The sequence below is a fragment of the Juglans microcarpa x Juglans regia genome, chromosome 4D (assembly GCF_004785595.1).
Source record: "Juglans microcarpa x Juglans regia isolate MS1-56 chromosome 4D, Jm3101_v1.0, whole genome shotgun sequence".
Taxonomy (NCBI): domain Eukaryota; kingdom Viridiplantae; phylum Streptophyta; class Magnoliopsida; order Fagales; family Juglandaceae; genus Juglans; species Juglans microcarpa x Juglans regia.
The window spans coordinates 23,713,221-23,733,622 of NC_054600.1; the positions used below are offsets into that span (position 1 = coordinate 23,713,221).

The 20,402-nt window shown below is 35.9% G+C and overlaps 1 protein-coding gene and 1 pseudogene across 1 annotated transcript; one reads left to right on the forward strand and one right to left on the reverse strand.

Annotated features, from left to right (window-relative positions):
• The first annotated feature begins 8,397 nt into the window (after positions 1-8,397).
• LOC121260430 (probable polygalacturonase) lies at positions 8,398-11,771 on the forward strand. Its single transcript, XM_041162297.1, has 6 exons — positions 8,398-8,560; positions 9,388-9,710; positions 9,900-10,020; positions 10,120-10,294; positions 10,431-10,501; positions 10,698-11,771. Exons 1-6 carry the CDS (start codon positions 8,512-8,514, stop codon positions 11,369-11,371), a joined length of 1,413 nt encoding a protein of 470 aa, XP_041018231.1. The 5' UTR covers positions 8,398-8,511; the 3' UTR covers positions 11,372-11,771.
• Positions 11,772-12,849: 1,078 nt separating this feature from the next.
• Positions 12,850-13,688, reverse strand: LOC121260431 (annotated as a pseudogene).
• Positions 13,689-20,402: the final 6,714 nt, after the last annotated feature.

A 20,402-nucleotide genomic window follows, 5' to 3' on the forward strand; every position in this document is an offset into this window, starting at 1 on the left:
TAAAACAAACTATAAAATGGAATTCACAAACAAGCTATGATGTGGTCCATGGGCCCTTCTGTCGATATAAGCTAGGCTTAGTCTTGAAAACCGGAGTGTGACAAACCCTCTCCCTTCAAAACACCTTGCCCACAAGGTGCAGTAATGCTTCAGTCCTCCTTTTTTAGTTGAGACTAGTGTAACTCCATGTATTTTAATGTATTTTTATTGAAAGATTATTTTTATTAATTCAAAAATTTATTCTCTTGTTTTGAAATTGTCGGATTTTTAGTGGGTTTATTTTTATGATTTTTAATTTGTGAAAATTAAATTTGATATGTTTTCTTAATATTAATTATTGTTATGCATTTAAATTATTCTTCATTTTAAATTAATTGATTGTTAGATTTAATTATTTTATTTCCATTTTATTATTACGTTTAAATTATTTTATTTGACTTGCTATTTTAAAATCTTTTTTGTTGGATCATTTTTGTGACCCAAGATGTAAGGATTGGACCTCATTTCTTTCCATTTTTCTTTTCTTCTTCTCTTTTCTTTTTCTTCCTTTTCTTTTCTTCCCTTCTCTCTCCCTGCGCGCGAAGGCCTCTCCTCTCTCTCTCTCGTGCGTTGCTTCTTCTCTCCCAGCCCGTCGCCGCAGCGCCGCTTTGCACCTCACCGCCCTCCCATTAGATTCCCCACTGGCCGACGACCACCCCCTTCAATCTCAGCCTCCCTCGCACCGCCGTTAGCCCCCACGCGTAACTCTAACCCACGGCCTTCTCTTCACTCCAGCACCGCCGTTGCGCCACCTCCGGCCACCATCTCTTCACCACTTTATTCTCGACCTCCTAGCAACCCAATGCACCCATCCTCAGCCACGATCTACCACCGATGAAGCCCATCTATCTCCATCTCCGTTTTGGGCTTTGTGGTCTTTGACCGCCCTATACGCCGCTACCCACGACCAACCGTCACCACCATTGGCTTCACTGACATCCCTAAGCTATACCCTATCAATTTCGGGTCTTGGTTTGTCCCCATTCAAAAGTGGGTTTTTGAGACTCATAGCCACAGTGCATTTTGCACTGTTCTGTAGCTGTGTTGCCACTTCTTGCAGCTCCGTGATCCTTCAGAAATTATTATATAGTACTGTAAGTATTTTTCCAAAGAACTATTGTGATTTAAATATATTTTTACACTGACTCATTTATTGTGATCTAGTTGGTTATGCCGGATTGAGTCCTAGGAGTACGGGGGTAAGATGGATTGAGGACGGAGTTATTTGTGTGTTTGGTTTGCGTTGTGAGTTGTTGGTTGTTGGTTATGGCGTCGATCATGTACATGGCATATTTGCACGCATGATCATGTTTGTAAAAAAAACTAGGTTTTCGTGTAATTGCATTCATGTTCATGTGTTTATTGAAAATTGGGTTTTCATGTGTTAAAGAATTTTTGGTGCGTGTGTATCATGACCCCAAGTCGAAATGGGACATTATCTCGGTGGAGCTCCTCTAGTCACTCGGGAGTGAGTGACGTCTCCTGGGTTGTCGTTGGGCGACAACGGGATGGTCTCGTGCCGACTCTGTGGCCCCTCAACTGGCGGGAGCTAGAGGATGCTTGCCCATGAACGCCTTGAGCGCGGAACTGGGCATCGCTACGAAACTAGGACTTGCGGATGGTCCCTAGGGGAGATCATGATGCATATGGTAAAATGGATTAATGGGCTATTTTCTTGGAAAATAGCGTGTTGAATAAAATGATTTTTATGTGATTCATTTTCTGAAAAAATGATGTTTTATTGATTTGGGTCATTTTCTGGAAAAATGATGGATTATTATTTTTGGACCAAAATGAGATTTTGGCGTGTGTTGGAAAATATCCATTTTCGGAAAAAATGATATTTTGGGTCTATCGCATATTTCTTCATATGCATGCATGTTGGTTGGATTAATATGTTTTTATTTCGTGGTTATTTGGTTTATACTTACCTACGATACTGTTTTATGGTAACGTAGATTTTGATGCAGAGGAAGAGGAGGGTGAGCCTGAGGATTCGGCTCCGCCCGAGGAGTGATTGGATTCACTCGTATTTGTTTTGGGACTTGTTTTATATTTTTTAATGGAAATCTATATAAATTTTTAACGGCTATTTATTTTGAATATTTGTATTAAACAATTCTGGTACTTAGTTGACTACTTTTAATTTATCCGCTGCGACTTTTATTGTGCACTTTTGCATGTTGCACACACTTGAGCACATTTCGTTGGGACCCATGTTGTCATCATCCCGACATCACGATTCTCGCATTTCCGTATGTGGGAGTCGGGGCGTCACAACTAGCTTCTTACTTTCAGTTTTCCTGAGCTGGACCACAACATCCTTATCAATGACACCTACCATTGAGAGAAGCTCATAAGCCTTCAGGAATGAGAAGTTCACCATGGTCTTCTTACTTTATACAATAATGTAATAAATGTTGCTCTTGCCTTCCTTCTTCCTAGTCATATAATTTTTCAAATCGGTCTTCTCATCACCACTCTTGGTAGAGTGGTAGTAAAGTAGCTCAACAAGCTTTGTTTTGTTTTGAGATTCCTCATGGATACTGAGCTTGAGGTCCCTAGAGAATGCCTCGTAGGACTTGCTATAGTCTGGATCACCGAGAACATTAGTTTCTGCTACTAAATTCACAAGCCCATTTACAATAAAAGCACCACCAAGAATAACAATTTGCCCAATGTTCTTAGAAAATGCAGGATCTTATTGGAGTGCTAATGCAATAGTTGTAAGTGGGCCTAGTGCCACCACCGTCACTTTTACAGGATAGAGGTTTGGTAGAGACAAATTTTGGGAGCCCTATCCATCAACACCATGGACAAAATCTGAGACTCGAAGTTTCGTACCTTTAGTCATGGTGACATGAGATTATTCAACAACAGGGATAACAGTTCTTCCAGCAACTTCAAGTGAATGCAGGGCATTTCTTGAGTTCAACAAGTAATGCCCAACAGCTGCCTCTAAGCATATTCCACAAATTGTTTGGCATGGTTCAACAGGTGCACCAATTTTAGTCATTGGATTTGGGAGATAAATGGTCTCATCTCCATCCTTATGAATAACTTTGTTAAGATAAAAATCCAAACCAAAGAGATGAAAAATATTATCCCAAATTTTGTTCCCCCAATGATTTCTCTCAAGTCCTTTTCCTTTATAAAAAGGCCAATATATTGATACTTGAAAGAGCTGAGTTCTCTTATTTTTAACCCAAAAATTCTCCTCAAGGAGGCAAGTCTCTAAACTCCCATTATTGACACTCAAATTGATGCTCGTCGATTTCAAAATTGATGAAGAATCAAAATCCTTAAGGAGTTCTCTCATTTCCCTTCGCTTATCAAGTTGTTTAGAGATGCTGCCACTCAAATCAAAATCATTTGCTTGCTTCATGTATAGGAACACCTTCAAAGCCTCTGATAGAAAGTTGTAAGCAACATAGCCTGCAATCATGGAACTCTAAGAACCCCTATCTCTCACAGTCATTTTATCAAACACCCGACTTGCAAGCTCGATTATGGTGAAAGCTGCATAAATTCTCAATTCCCTATATCCATTGACTGCATCGTCCCACCTTCTCCAACACTCAAGCACTGACCACAAGCTTTTATAACAAAAGAGTGTATTTTTTTTGGTTGAAACATTTCAGTAAACACATTGGGCTCAAGATCGTCTCTAAATCTAAGTACCTCCCTCAGTTTCTTGTCAGCTTCAACTACCAATGGTTTAATCATCTTCTATGTTGTACTTGGATGGTAGGCAACAATCACAAATACAACATTTTGGCTAGTAAAATAGAGCAATGGAAGCTCATCCCAACACCAAAATTTCATCTCATATCCAAAACACATGACATAAGTCGACGGATTAAACCATAGGATAGCAAGTATACATGTAAATCCAAAAGGAAGGGATCTCCGAGGATCAAGTAGTTCTCATACCAACTTTCAGAGGAGAAATAGAAGATCCCATATTCTCTGAACAAGACTATGGGTACCCTACCAAAAAGCCGATTGTATGTTTCAACCTTTTCTAGAATCTCAACAGCCTCAAGGTCATGTCGCTGCCTTAATGAAGCTTCTTCAGGAGTCAACAAGGTAATTTGATGGCGACATAGAGGACATCTATATGGTTGGAGTGCTGATCCATGATGCCAAACAAGCATAATGCAATTGCCTGTAAATCTAAAGGAAATCTCGTATTGAAGAATTGTAACTGGAGCATCAGGCGCATGTTCTCGGTTTCTTTGCTCTTGCCCTTCACATTCACGGCAAACTCAGACTGGTGGCTCAGTGACGACTTGTGGCTGGTTGACTTGTTCAACTCCTGCGTACAACACCCACCATCCCATTTGAGCTTCACGTCCAGAGACGAATCACAAGAGAAAGGGAGAGAAATGAAGGAAATAGACAATTTCTAAGAGGAAGGGAAGGACATGGGATTCGGAGGGAGAGATAAGAGAATGGTGGAAATGATTTTTGGTTTCTAACGAGATTTATGGAAACATAAGAAAGAGTAAGCCAAGCGGGGATGACTCTTTCATTTTCTTCTATCGTTGTTGTATATTTATAATCTTCTTGCAGACAATACAGTTGGTTTTCTAGATTTGAGAAATTTTCATCGAAATTGTTCTGAAAATTTTCAAGATTGTTCTTGACATCTTTAAATATCTGTAAAATAACATCCAAACATTATTGTGATTGTTCGACTTGCTCTTTGATATTGAGTAAGAATGAGATAATTTTTTTCCATTTTCACATATTGATGAAGCCGATACTAAGAAAAGGATGGCTCTGGATACCACTTATAATATACCTCTAATTGCTTAAAATAAAAATAGACAAAAATTATTTACTTCCAAGAAAACATCTCCATAAAAAAAATAAAAAAGAAGGTAAGAGAAAAGAATAAAAAATTTCATTAACTTTTTGAATAAATAAATTCTAGAATCATATATTCATATATAAAGTAGATGATTCTATATAAATCCGTATTATTAATTCAAATAATGATTACTCTCGTACCCAAGGTTAGAAGTCCAACGAAAACAGTAAAACTGAAATTCACAAAATAAGCTACAATGTTTTCATGGTCCTTTTGTCGTACAATTAGGCCTCGGTCTCGCAAATCAGAGTGTGACAACATCTGTCTACGACAAGATGTAATAGTCACTTGATTGCAGATTCCAACACCTACAAGGATGTGTGTACACAGCGGTTGACAGGGGACCCTGCATTGTTCGGTCTCCCCACGACACGTCACGCCTTTAGTCCAATAACGTACTGCTTTGCACGTACAACAGTGTCACTTAATAATGCTTCAAGATCTGATGGACGTGATATTCCTTTCCCTTCCCTTCCCTCCCCTTTAAAAATTATCACTCGTGAATTATATAAACACAAAATCACAGAGGGTGGAGATGGTTTCGCTTGCATACAACATACCAAGATATATGGAAAATGCTTTGCATCACCTAATTGATGTTTTAAATACGAGCCGAAGGCCCAAAGAAAACAAACTTTGTCTTAACGAGTTTGAACATTGTAGATGGCAACAGTGATGTTGAGAGCAAGGAGCGTGTTACGCCTATAGCCATGCTTAAGTTGCAAATCGTATTGTTGGTGTAAATTGATTGTTGTATCATAGGGAGTGGTCGAGATTTGATATGTGGCGGTCCATGTTTAATTAATGGATTTGATAGGAAAGAGATTGGCAAAGAGTTTTGCTACTTAATTATCATCCTCACACGAAACACATCATATTTATTTTATTTTTTATTTTATTTTTTCTAAATTAATTAAATTTTTATATTCATTATTCATACACTACACATTTGATAAGAAAATATATATATATATATATATATATATATATGATGAGTATAATTTTTCAAAAGGTAAGCTCATCTATTTTGGAATAATTAGATGGTATTGATTAAGATAGGCTTAGTGGTTGTGGGGGTACCATCGTCTGGCTAACAGACTTAAGTTTCGTTTAAATAGCGAGAGTGTTTCATATCATTTTGTCTTGTCTCATCTCATCTCATCTCATTATTACAACTTTTCTAAATTTTTAAAAAATATATATAATAAACAATTTAAATTTTTTAAATTTTAAAATAAGAATAATATTAAAAAATAATTTTTTAATACTATTTTATTTAACTTTTAACTTTCATTTAAAATTATTTTATCTTATTTCACTATTCAAATCACACCTTAATATCATGTTAATGATGCAGAGAAAGAAGGACGAAGAATCTGCCAAAGGTAAATAACCTATTAGAGGAGAAGAGAAGCTAATCTTTTAGTTTTGCGGAATTCAATTTCTTTAAAGAGGGTGGTTAAACCTATTGATACAGTTATCGATGCCAAGACCAACCTTCTATTCTATTATGGTACCTGTAGACAAGAACATGAAGCTTCACCGGAAGGTCCCAGCGAGTAAAAACTCTAAAATTTTAATTTTGATTCTAAATAAAGTATACTCAGTATGCAAGAAAGTAAATTAGAGATAGACTTTTGACTTTAATTTGACTTTACTATCAAATTAATAATATTATAAAATAATATTATAATAATATTTTATCATCTCAATTCAATTTAACTCATCTCAATTTAATATCTAAACGTAATAATCTTTTCTCGTGGTGGATCACATGAACTTCTCGTGATCGTATTATTGGCCCTGCATTATATTCTTTTCGCCTACTACATGTATTTAATCTCACTATTGGTCTCCCATAATTCTCTCCACGCTTGTGATGGGAGTATATGGCCAACACCTACCATAGAATCTTGCTCGGGTAAGCCTCTGAACCAAGGTTCTCAAGGAGTCCAAGCGTGGCTTCAGGTCTTTTGGATATGAAAAATTTTATATATCAGTCACTATTTACTATTTCATATCTTACATTCTATAAAAAATATCTCAATATCCTTTAAAAAAAAATAATAAGTATGGGATATGAAAATAAATAGTGACTGATGTATAAAATTTTTCTGAATCCATTAAACCCATTTAACAGGAAATTGACAGATGCCAAAGTAAAGACTTCAAAAGAGGAGCAAGAGTTATCATAGAGACGAAAAGGAAGCATGGATGAAAAAGAGATCCTTATTCTCCCTGTGGAAATGAGAAAACAAAGAGCGTAACGTTAAGAGTGAATTCCCCGTGGGTCCTTCCAATTTACATAGGAATAATTAGGAATAATGATACATGTATAATTTTTTTTTACAATTTTTTATATAATTATATTTTAAAATGAGAATATTTATGTAAAGTGATATTATTTTTATAAATTATTTTATAAAAATCACCCTCATTTATAACATAATTATATAAAAAATGGTATGTGTATATTTTATTTACAAAGACCAACAAATGAACCCCTAAAATGTACGTCGCAATGTAGTAAGTAATAAGCATGTTTAGTACGACGTCGTGTACGTAACAGCAATTGGGGACCGTTGCTCGAATAGTCAAGGATACGGACGTCAATTCAATCAGAGACGATCCGTACGAAACAAGCAGACAGCGGAGTCTAATAAAGGACGAGTGGGGTGGGACCACAAATGACTTTTAAGATTGTATTTCAAAAGGTTGTATTTAAACGTTAAAATGAGTTAAATTGAATTAAATTAAGATGATAAAATATTATTAAAATATTATTTTTTAATATTATTAATATTTTAAAATTATTATTATTTTAAATTTTAAAAAAATTAAATTATTTATTATATTTTATATAAAAATTTAAAAAAATTATAATAATAAATTGAGATAGATTGATATTCAAACTAAGCATTTGAGCCCAAACTTTACCTCTATATCTGGCGACTAAAATTGACGACAGCCTAGCATTTTCCACGCATCATTATCGTGGGTCCCGTGTTTCCCAAACTGTACAGTGTACACCCACATGCGCATGATTCCACCCAGTCTATTTCCTTAATTGCAGCAAAAGCCTCGGCTGTCGAAATATGAGAAAAATTCTATTTATTATTTATTTTTCTCTTAATATTTTATTACGTGACATCAAAATTTAAGCATAATAAATAATTATTTTTTTTTATTTTTTATTACGCTTCTACAATACATTTCTATATGTTAGGATATGGAAAATATTATTCAAATCAGGATTTCCAAGTTTTTAATATTATGGGCCAATAAACAAAGAGCATAACGCTGTCCAAGTTAGATGCGTGGAATTTGCTTTTACATGGCTATAGGATACGTAAAAATGTTAATGAAGAGCTGGCTTTTCTTTATAGCTGTCGCTTTCCTTGTACCGCACCCACCGGTTGTTTGTCTTTTTGTTTCACGTATTCGATTGGCATTATATACATAAAGGCTCCTCTGTTTCTTCTTCTTCTTTCTGAGTTTCTCTTCTTACTTCTTGCTGCTCTCCTTCTTCTTTAGTGCACGCTGCTCTTCTCTCATTGGGGTTCTTGATTTTCTGTGACTTGGTGCCGTGTGTTCCAATGGTTGGTGTTGAGGGAAGGGGAAGAGACCCAATGAAGAGGCTAGTAAGTACGTTGGCATTGTGGGATATGTTGTTCGATTCATCTACTTTCATTGGTTGTATGAAATCCCGAAGTGGGGCTGATTTTATTAAGGGTTTTAATTATTTTATTGTTTCTGTGATTGTTCGGTTGAATTCGATATGGCTATTGCCAGTGTTTGATAATAAGAGTGATCTTTATAAGTGCTATTGATTTTTTTTTTTGGGTGGTATTTCTATGACCGTGCGTTTCATGTGAATCTTTTGCCATTAGTTTTGATTCACTGTGCATTCAATTCTTCGTTTTTATACTCTAATATCTATCCTTTCTGTTCTTAGATCTTTGTGATGTCAGATGAAGATATTTGTGTCTCGAAGCCGGTGTCCTTTAAGACCTTTTTTTCCAAAACTTCCACAAGTTCTTCCACCAGTAGTATCATTTTGTATTGAATTTCTTGAAATGTTTTCACCTATACAGATTTGGTCCAAAACCAATTCCGATTTGCCTAAATTGTGAGATACGGACTAGTTCTTTTCACAAGATCAGGTTCTAAGGTGTTGCATGTTATTCCACCATAATATCATATATATTTTACTTGCAAGTGTCTCTTTCACCATGTTGTAACTTTCAGAATGTTGACTCCATATGCATATACTGCATATTATCGTTCCAGCCTCCAAGGTTACTATCGTGGTGGTCCTCTGAGTCCACCCCAATGACGTGGTGCTCATGCCCAATTACATTTCTCTAATGATATAGCCGCAAGGCTCATATATATATATATAGGAACATTTCTTTGGGTTGAGTGCCTGTTTTGCAAAACTGGTCGTTAACCTTTTCTTCACGTCTTTTCAGCCCATGTGGCTCTGCTTTTGCTATTGGCATTAAGCGTTGCTATCGAACATGATGGTGAGGGAAATACTGGACAATGCACTTACAAGAGATCTTTGGATCCCAGACCGCACAGTGTGTCCATCTTTGAATTTGGGGCAGTCGGCGACGGGAAAACATTGAACACAGTTGCCTTCCAAAATGCCATTTTCTATCTCAAGTCCTTTGCTGACAAGGGTGGCGCGCAGCTTTATGTTCCTGCAGGGAGGTGGCTGACTGGAAGTTTTAACCTTACTAGCCATCTCACTCTCTTCCTTGAAAGAGGTGCTACCGTTCTTGGATCCCAGGTTCTCATTTCACTTCTGCTTACATTTTTCAGTGAATTTTCCTCTTAAGAAAAGCGAAAACAAGAGTATTGAAGAACGTTTCTTAGCAGTGTTGTGAGAGTCTTTGGACCCTATGACACGTCCATTATGTACTTGGTTATGAACTGGTGGTGCAGTGACCATAATTCTTACTTTTTATAGATTTTGCAGGATTACATTCACTGGGATATTGTAGATCCTCTCCCATCTTATGGTCGAGGTATCGAGTTTCCAGGTGGCAGATATCGTAGCTTGATTAATGGGCAAAATTTAAATGATGTGGTGATAACAGGCAAGGATTTCTCATTATCAGTTTGTCTGTTAACGAGGCACCTTACTTCTGCCTTCCTCATATAAAAGATAATTTGCTTGCCTTTTGATAATTGAACAGGTGATAACGGAACAATTGATGGCCAGGGTTCTGTCTGGTGGAATCAGTATAGTTTTCATTCCCTAAATCATAGCCGACCACATCTGGTGGAATTTATTAACTCTGATAATGTAATTATTTCAAATTTAACTTTCTTAAATTCTCCTGCTTGGAACATCCATCCAGTGTATTGCAGGTACTTCTTGCTGGGCCAAACTACTGTCTTATTTGACTCATATCTCATTTCTTGTATTCTCGATCCATTTCTACAAAATTTCTAGTATAGCAGAATTTCCTCAACTGATGTGTGTTTGTATGTGGATAACATGCAGCAATGTGCTAGTTGAAAATATAACTGCTCATGCTCCACCGGAATCTCCTTACACTTGTGGTATAGTCCCAGGTTTGTCAAAAAAAAAAACATCTTTGGTTACAGACCAGTTATCTATATTACTTGTCTTATTGTCTTGATTGTAGATTTCCTCATCATGAAATGGATAGCTTCCTACTTGACATATTTTCTTTTCTCCCAAGTAACGTTGTTTCGAGGGAAAGGTCTTTAGCTGGAAAATATGTAATGTATATATTGCAATTCTCAGATTCTTCCGAGTATGTTTGCATACAGAACTGCAACATTAGCATGGGTTATGATGCAATTGTGCTTAAGAGTGGTTGGGATGAATATGGAATCTCATATGGCCAACCAACCACAAATGTCCACATCAGAGGTGTTCACCTTCAGTCTTCTTCGGGCTCTGGCCTTGCTTTTGGCAGTGAGATGTCTGGAGGCATCTCCAACATACTTGTGGAACAGCTGCATCTACGAGACTCTTTCACTGGAGTTGAACTAAAGACAAAAAAAGGCAGAGGTGGTTATATGAAGAACATCCTTTTCTCAGGTGTAGAGTTGGAGGATATTCACTTGGCAATCAGTGTAACAGGTCAATCTGGCTCTCATCCAGATGAAAAATATGATTCTAGTGCTCTTCCAGTTGTTAGAGGCATCACCTTTAGGAATATGGTTGGTGCAAATATCACAATTGCTGGAAGATTTTCTGGAATCCACGAGTCACCTTTCTCTTCAATCTGTCTTTCTAATATTACATTCTCCATCAATTCAAGATTTTCTCCCTCATGGTATTGTTCCAATGTGATGGGTATCTCTGAGTTTGTGTCTCCTGAACCATGTACAGATCTCCAGGGCTCATTTTCGAATTCTTCCTCAGCTTGCCTTCTTCTCTTATATCCACATACCTATTCTTCGGTTTTGTGATATAGTCACCTATAACTACAATTGTTTGCTGTGTTATCTGTACATGAAGTGCTAAAAGCTTCTTTCATTCTTAAATTCAGATGGAAAATGCATGTTCAAATAAATTTCGGCTGAGTCTTCATCTTTTTGGTACTTTAATCGAAAATTCCTAGTCTTGCACTAGAATTTTCCTTAAATGATGTCACTCCCGATCATCTGCGCATTGCCTTCTTTCTTCAAGTAGAAGAGAATTTCAGATAGTACAACTCAGATATAATTTGCTTTCGATATATATCTTTCCCTGTTTTGATATATTTAGCTACCATACAAGTTATATGTTGTTTATTTGCCATCTAATTTCCTTTTGGATGGTTCGTGGTCAGAGGACTACTTCATTGCAGAAAGAGCCAACTGTTTATTCTAAGTTACATGACTCTGCACTCTTTTTAATTTCTTGTCTATAATTCAAATGACTTACTGCAAATGGCTGGTCTTGCCTAATTTTATTTTCTTGAAATGATTAAAATGGAGCACCACTATATCACAACGACATTTGAATAACCATCCCTTAATCTCATTGGGAACAATAAGAGAAGAAGTGACGCAAAATGTAATAAATCACACACAAATACAAGATTTACGTAGTTCGACAACATCCCTACGTCTACGGAGTTGCAGAGGATTCTATTCTCTTGAAAGTCGAATACAGTTCAACAATATCAGCTCCTCCATGTTGTTAACATGACAAAACTTGATTTGTAAGAGAAATTTAAAATTTAAATCTCTTACAAATTAAGAATTGTCATATTAACGGCATGAAATGTGTGCTTTATACACGTTTACAAAGAAGAAGAAGAACTCAAAGTACAATATATATATATATATATATATATATATATATATATATATATGGCGAAACCCTAACTAGCTAGGGTTATTAGGGGTCGGGTTGGACTGGTGTGAAGCCCAATAATGCTGTGTTGCTAATTACTTATACCAAAACCCTATGCAAAAGGAAAAGATGTAACTTGCATGACTCATTTTCATCAAACATTTGACATAGACACTGGTGTCTTTGATCATAAACGCTTGAGATTTCTTTCCCCTCCCCTCAAAATGTACCCATAGTCGATTTCTATATTTGCTGGTGTTAATTAAGATCAAGTCTAATCTTTGTGAATGTTAACTAAGGTGAATACCAGACATTAGGGGGGAAAACATGAGAATATAAATTGTGAGCAGGTTGATAGAAATCGTGCAGTAAACTTTGGATTCAAGTGGTAACATCGCTGCATATCGAGATAACAGAGAGCATTTGACATGAGGAATTTATTGAAGTGGACGACAGTTTTCCACACATATTATATAGGATGCAAGATAAATGTTAAAAAAGAAGAAGAAGAAGAAAAAATCCGGAAAAACAATAAAAGACAAAACAAAACTAAAAAAAACACGAGCACATATATAAAAGCTTGAAGACAGCTTAAGGGAATGACTCTTTAAGCATAGGCAGTGGTGTTTTCCAAAAGGTACGCTTCAACAACCTTGTACATGGCCATTGCTCTTTCCTTGCCACCCTTGATTTCTCCTTCCTTATGGAGAAGCCACCAGATGTGTGGTATTCACTTGTCATCTTGCAAGAACACCTTCCATCTAAAGAGGTCTCAAACTTAACCTCATATGCAATGGACTCGATCTTGTCTGACCCTTCAATCAAAGCATACTTGCACACAAAATTCTGTGTGTCAAGGGTGTCAATCTTGTGCTTCATGTACTTGAAATGAGTACCTGCATAATATTCAAAAGCATGTTTAAGTTTTGAAGTCCTTCCAATAGTGTCAAATCTACAATGCACTAGAATGTCCTTGTTGGCAATACCTTACTCCAAGAGCATCTAGGGTTCCTCGAATAATGCAAAAGTTATAATGAGATAAATAAGGAATGTAAGAAGGAGACATCAAAATAAACACTTTGATACAATATGTTGGGACAGTACTGCAGCTCTACTGCTCTACCCTAAAAAGGGTTTGGACCCAACAATGTTATATCAGCCATTTAATTTTTTTGTCATTGCTCCATATTAGGAATATTATCACTCATTAAACACCAACATAATCAAGATGATGTTAAGGGTGGCGATATAATGTTGCTGACCTTCAGCAAAATTGATTTGCTTAATGCTTCCTGCCCCGTCATCGCCATGAATGATATCAACGCTCTTGATTGCCTGAGGCATGAGCTTAGGAACGAGATTGTGGGAGTCAAGGATCAAGGCCTTGAACATCCTTGCTGGCGGCACCGAACAAACAAACTCCTGGGTAATGCTGGTGACACCCATATATATGTTGATCTTGGATATGAAAATGGAAATAGTTTCAAAAGGATAAAGAGTACTCAAGGATCAATAGGAGGTTAACGTGTGTGAGTTGTTGTGGACATGAAGAAGAGCAAAAGCTATATATGTTAGAGTTTGAGCCGATAGTCATGTGAATACTGAATATTTTAGTACACAGCCAACCTGGAGGGTTGTATTTTAGCAAGGTTTGAATTCTATGTGGGCGGACTAATTCATATCTAGAGGAAAATCAAGTACTTGATATGAGTTGGAAGAAACTATCAATGGTGTTCAGCATAAATGGAGGAAGAAGTCTACTGCTTTCTCTGAAATCAAGTCAAGTGTATGGAAGAAAATGCAATGTTGGAAGGAAAAACAACTCTCCCAAGGAGGAAAGGAAGTATTACTCAAGGCAGTGGCTCTGGCCATACCTACTTATGCTAGTTGTTTCAAATTACCTGATTGTCTCTTTAAAGATCTTGAGAGTTTGATGGCTAAATTCTGGTGGGGCAGAATTGAAAATAATAAAAAGATCTAGTGGATTAGTTGGAAGAAAATGTGCAAATCTAAGTTCCAAGGGCAACAAGGCTAGGATTCAAAGATCTTAAACTGTTTAACACAACTCTTATTGCAAAACAAGGATGGAGGCTTCGTACTCAAACTGGCTCTCTGTTGTATCAAGTCTTTAAAGCAAGATATTTTCCTAGAATGAATTTTTTGGAATCAAAGCTTAGTCACAACCCCTCCTATGCTTGGAGAGGGATATGGGAAACAAGATCCCTTCTTTTGCAGGGATGCCAAAGGAGAGTAGGGGATGGAAAGACTATAAGATTTGGCATGATCCATGGATTCCAGGCTACAGGAACATGCTTCATGAACAAACAAGAGTAGAGATGCAGGAAGGAATAACAGAAACGGTGGACTCTCTCATTAGTTTGGAAATCAGATGGTGGGATACTCAAAAAGTATGAGCTCTCTCCAATCCAATACTAGTAGAGAAGATTCTGAGAATAGTTATCTGTCCTGTGGGGTATGAAGATAGGTGGATGTGGGCTGAAGAGAGAAGTGGTGAGTTCAGTGTTCGAAGTGCATACAAACTGCTACAAAATGGCATTAATGATTCAGAAGGGCAAAATTCTAACAGCAGCAATCTGTACAGCCTATGGAGAGCAATTTGGAAGATGAAAGTGCCACTGAAAATTAGGATTTTTGCGTGGAAACTATGCAAAGATTGTTTGCCAACTTGCTCAAACTTGCTTAAGAGACAGGTTGACTTTGATCCCAAATGCAGTATGTGTTCTGAGCAGGATGAAGACTTGGGCAATGCTATTGTTTTTCGTTCTCAGTTGGTTGATTTTTGGAAAGGTCATTTGCCTAGTCTACTTGATATCCCAAAACCTCTCTATTTCATTGACCTAATCCAACATGTGCATAATACTCGTACAACAGAGGAACTGCAGAATTTTTTCCTAATAGCATGGCGTTTTTGGTTCAGGAGAAATAAAAAGTTACATGATGCTGTCATTTTTTCTACTAAACAAGTTGTTGATCATGCCTTCTCAGTTCAGAGTAGTTATGCTTCTCTCTCTCAACAAAAAAGTACAAACCAGACCAAATATAATTGCCTCTAGGGTCCTCCTCCAGCGGGTTTTCTGAAACTTAATATTGATGGGGCTTTGTTCTTTGATCAAAATAAAGCAGGGATTCGAGCAGTGCTTTGAGATGAAAGAGGGGATGATATCTTTGCAGCTAGCAAGGTAGAACTCCATATTGAAGAACCAGAAACTGTCAAGTTAGTGGCAGTACTAAGGGGCCTTCAATTATCTCTCCAATCTAGTATCAAAAAGCTGATGGTGGAATCAGATTGCAAGTTGTTAATGGACAATCTACAACAAGAGTCATCACAAACTGCATCACGCCTAGGAAACTTGGTCTCAGAAGTTAAAAGATTGATGTCTCTTTTTTATGTTTGTTTATGTCAACATGTTAATCGTTTAGGTAACTGTGTTGCTCATAAGTTAGCTAGAATGGCATGGAATGTGGATGATTTGATTGTGTGGGGGGATTCTGTACCTCAGTCTATTGCCCATGTTATTTGGGTTGATAAGATCTCTTGTGATCCTTGATGCAATATAAATGAGAGACATTTCTTATCAAAAAAGAAAAAAATACTTGATATGTAGAACACAAATCTTGACCGCTAGAAGTATTTGAATGTACACATGCAGAGTTACATTAATTCAATCAAGAAGTATAGACTATTAGGTTTGTTTCATTTTTTATTTCAGATTGCCATATGATGACTGGCAATGGAGGAGAGGAGACTTTCTAGATGTTGAAATTATAAGGCCAACAACCTTCGTTTCTTTCCCTTTATGGCCTGATTATTATATATTATGAAATTAAAGTTTTGTTCCAAGAAAAATAGCGTTTTGCATCACTAAAAATTGCTGCAAAAAGTCTAAAAAGCGTCGCAAATAGTTTTTATCAGCGATGCAAGAGAGATGCAGTATTAGCAATCATCACAAATGACACAAATAACCTGGACCTTTCGCAAATTGATGGACGCAAAAAATTTTGTACAATCTCGCTGCAAATTGTTGGCCTTAAATGATATTAAAGAGCATTGGATTTATGCTCGAGAAAGAAACGTATTTTTGAAATAATTTGCTGCTTTATGAAGATTTCACATTCCAAAAATGAGCTTAAATAAAAATTAATTTGTCATTTTTATTTTTACATTGAGTCAAATTGATCATGAAAAATTCATGAACCTCAAGTCATGCTTTGATCATCAAAATCACATGTGGAACAATTCTGGAAAGATTCCCATGGTAAGCTCATGACTAAAAATCCTATCTAATTGTTTGAGTTATCCCTGATCAGTGGCAGTGGAATATATACTCTACTACTAATGTACAATTGGATTTTACATGGGAGAGGCCAATATAATACTCCAACACACAAGTATTGTGGCCATGGGCTTCCCGCAGCGCATACTTTTAAAAAGCTTACTTACAAAAATCTGATTAGAGGCTTTATGAGTTCCAAAAAATATTGTTTCATTTCTCTCTACAGTCTTAAGGAATGACACTTGTATGCGAGTATGACTGTTAATCGAAAAAGATGAGCACATGAGAGAGCATTATATAATTTCATCCATTATTTCTAGAAGATTGTGAGGGATCAAACATGAAAAAAGATTTTCACAAGATAAGGTATGCATAAGAGATAGAATTTTAAGTTAAAAATGATCTCAACAGTCTAGCTCTTTTAGACAGAAAAAAATAGTTGGATGCTAGGAAAATCAGTTACAAACCAGCATAACAGCAATAGCCAAGTGAAAAATAAATAGTTTTCAAACAGTAAAAATAGAGTTTCAACATTTGTATCTACTTATTAGAAAATAAATGCGAAAATCCAATAAGTAGCAACTTTCACGGCATGAATTGGGATAGTTTCATCTCTAAACTATACCCACAAATTCACAACTTCTGTACTAAATTATTTACAAAGGAAATCATAACTTGATGAGTCTGGCATGCAAAAAAAGGAAAGAAAACAAAATAAAAAATAAGATAAAGCACTTGTTATTATAAATAAAAGCTATAATAACTAGTCACACCAAGAGATATACATCAGAAGCCAAAGGTTAGAAAGAGAAGGAACATGGTTGGCTCAAATTCTGGCTATACATACCTTACCCCAAAGTAGTCAGCAATAGTTTCTTATTGCTGCTAGAAGGATTGCCTTTCAGAAAATCTGATGCCGGATCTTTAATTCAGCACCGTCATTGTAGTATTTAGGGTTATGGATTCTTGTTGGTTATGCTTCTAGAGCTACTGAAAAATCTCTTGATTACTCTCTAAATAAAGTGGCAAATAACAAAGATATGGTAGGCTGCCGGCAAACCTTTCACATTGGGACCTGGGTAGTGGAGTTATTAATTTGGAGAGAAAAATTAATATAAAGAAACATGGAAACTACTTCATTCCAATAAATCTGCAAATATCTTTGTTTCTCTTCTTCTGGATTTTGAGTTGTTGCCTTGTTGGTAGTCCTATTCTTATAGTTCTCTGTCTTTTTTCTCCCAGAATTGGGATTTTGTGCTTGCTTTGGGTTAGATGGACTATATTATTTGCAAGAATTTGAGAATCCAGAAAAACTCCTACCTTAATTTGTCGATGAAAATTTGAGAATTAGTGCATTTCCAATCATGGAATGAGGTATAGTTTGATATAAATAAAAAAAATTTTAATTTGGAAGGGGAAGGTAACCATTTCAAAGGATAGCTAAACGTGGCTAGTAGTGCCTTAGTAACCCAACATAGCCGAAATAGGATTTGGTTAGATTTTGTGATGAGAAATAATCATTCTCCAATGCATAACAATTCACTACAATGAGAATGCCTATTCTTCGAAAATAAAAAATAAAGATACTTATAGTGTAGTGTAATTTTGTTTAGCCAAAAAGAGAAAAACTATATTCCAAACTCCAAAATTTACAAAAAACCAATATACTCAACATTGTAATTGTGATGGACAGCCAAAAAAAAATAGATATGCATTCTCACAATAGTGTGGTGATGATCAATCTAAGATGTAGCTCCAGTTAATTACAAAATATCCAATTGGACATTGGGTTGAATGTAAACCAGAATCTTATGTTAGTACTACCTCATCCTACTCCAACTATTGCCAACCCAGAAACTAAATCCATAATGGCCATAACAAATAAAGGGTAAAATGTTAAAATGTCATTAAAAACGAAAAGTTTGCATAAAAGAAAAAAAAAATAAGGAATAATAATGTGAAGAGTTGAACCGACTTCAAGACGCTCTATAGAACTAGTCATTTGTGTTCATTTTCCTCCCAAACAAGCACAATCACTTAAAAGAGCAGTTTGCAAAGTAATCAAAACAAGGAAAAAGAAGTCCAAAAACTGCATAATACATGCAAGACCGACAGAAGCAAAAATACTTATGATGAACAAGGAATGAGAAAAGCATCGCATCGATTAATATAGGAGTGCACAATAAGCAGAGAAATCAATTACCATCACAAAACCAAACGAAAGTTGCAATGGATGACGAAAATCAAACATGTCGAATTGTGGAATCAAGAATAAGTAGTATTAATCACTTCTAGAAAAGGAGAGAACAGAAGTTGCATGGGCCTACCTGTGCTGATTCTCCAAGTTCAAGATAATCAATCTTCCAAATTATTGAGAACATACCATCCCTGTGGAGTTTCTTCTCAAAACACCAATCGTGGAAGGAGTGAATTCACCAACCGGAATCATATGAGGAAATTGGGAAAGAGCATCGAAGACAATCAAAACCCCTTCAGCAAAATTAGGGCTACGTTTGAATTTGGAGGAAAGTATTCACAAGCTGACAGCGGGATTTGTACAAGGTTCTCCTATTGCGGCGCAATCGCAAAAACAATAAGTATCGTCGCAATTGTACAGTTATAATGTTGGGATGGATTCGAATCGCCGCTTAAGGTAAGATATGAGGCAAATTTTCTGTGGCGAGGCAAAAATACGCAAAATGACCAAATCGTGGACGCAAAAGAAAAACAACTGTTCATTTTTCTGAATCTCACCTTTAACAACGGAAACTTGCGACTGAGTGTACTTTGGACGTAAAAAATGAGTTTAGTGTCAATTTCTGTGGGGATGGAAATGAATTGGTCGCAAAGTCTAGGGGCGTAAATTTAAATCGAAAAATCGGAAAATCGAACCGAACCGGACTGGACCGGTTGCTCCGATTTTGAACCAGTCCGGTCCGGAACCGGTTCCTATATTAAGAAAATCGGCCAGAACCGGTCCGGTTTTGGTTTCGATTCCGGAAACTTCCTATATTAAAAAAATCGGTCAGAACCGGTCCGGTTTCGGTTTCGGTTCCGTAGTTTTCGGAACCGGACCGGTTGAAAAAAATACATATATAAAAATTAATTTTATATATTATACAAAATATTTATATATATAAGTTTTATATATAATATATAATTACATATTAAATTTTTATATATAATATATAATTATATATCATATATGAAATAATTTTATATTATAATTTATAAATTATAACATAAAATTTTAATCTTAAATATGAACATTTGTAATTTTTTTGATCATATGTTATTAATATAATTATATATAAGATAATTTTATTATAATTTATAAAATAAAAGTTTAATCTTAAAGATGAAAATTTAATTGATCATATGCTTTAAACGTAATATATATGTATATTAAATTATTAATAACATTTTATTATAAGAAGTAATAATTTATTATATATTTTTTACATTTTAAAAAAATCGAAAAACAGGACCGGACCGGACCGGAAACCGGTAAAACCGGATGTACCGGTTTAGGAGGGTAGCCGGGGCGTAATCGGTTTTGAAAAATAAAAAACCGGTACATACCGGTTCGGTTCTAGATTTTGTCCAAAACCGGACCGGTTACACCCCTAGCAAAGTCCCTATATTCTTGTAGTGCTTAAGGCAATTTATATGACATTAAGATGAGATGAAATGAGATTAAGAGTGTAATCGGTCCGGTACGGTCTGATTTTGTATATTTTTTATAACCAAATTGTATATACGGATTTTGAAAATTTAAGAACCGATACCAGACCGATTCACTATTAAAAGTCAAAACCAGTTTTTTTCGATTTCAGTTAAGTCTAGTTTTTTCGATTTTACGGAT

Excerpts from the sequence above, each read along its gene's own strand:
- LOC121260430 (XM_041162297.1), top strand. The coding sequence starts at position 8,512 with ATGGTTGGTGTTGAGGGAAGGGGAAGAGACCCAATGAAGAGGCTAGTA. Across the intron at positions 8,561-9,387 it reads CCCAATGAAGAGGCTAGTAA|CCCATGTGGCTCTGCTTTTG; the intron begins GTACGTTGGCAT and ends ACGTCTTTTCAG. Across the intron at positions 10,502-10,697 it reads CACTTGTGGTATAGTCCCAG|ATTCTTCCGAGTATGTTTGC; the intron begins GTTTGTCAAAAA and ends TGCAATTCTCAG.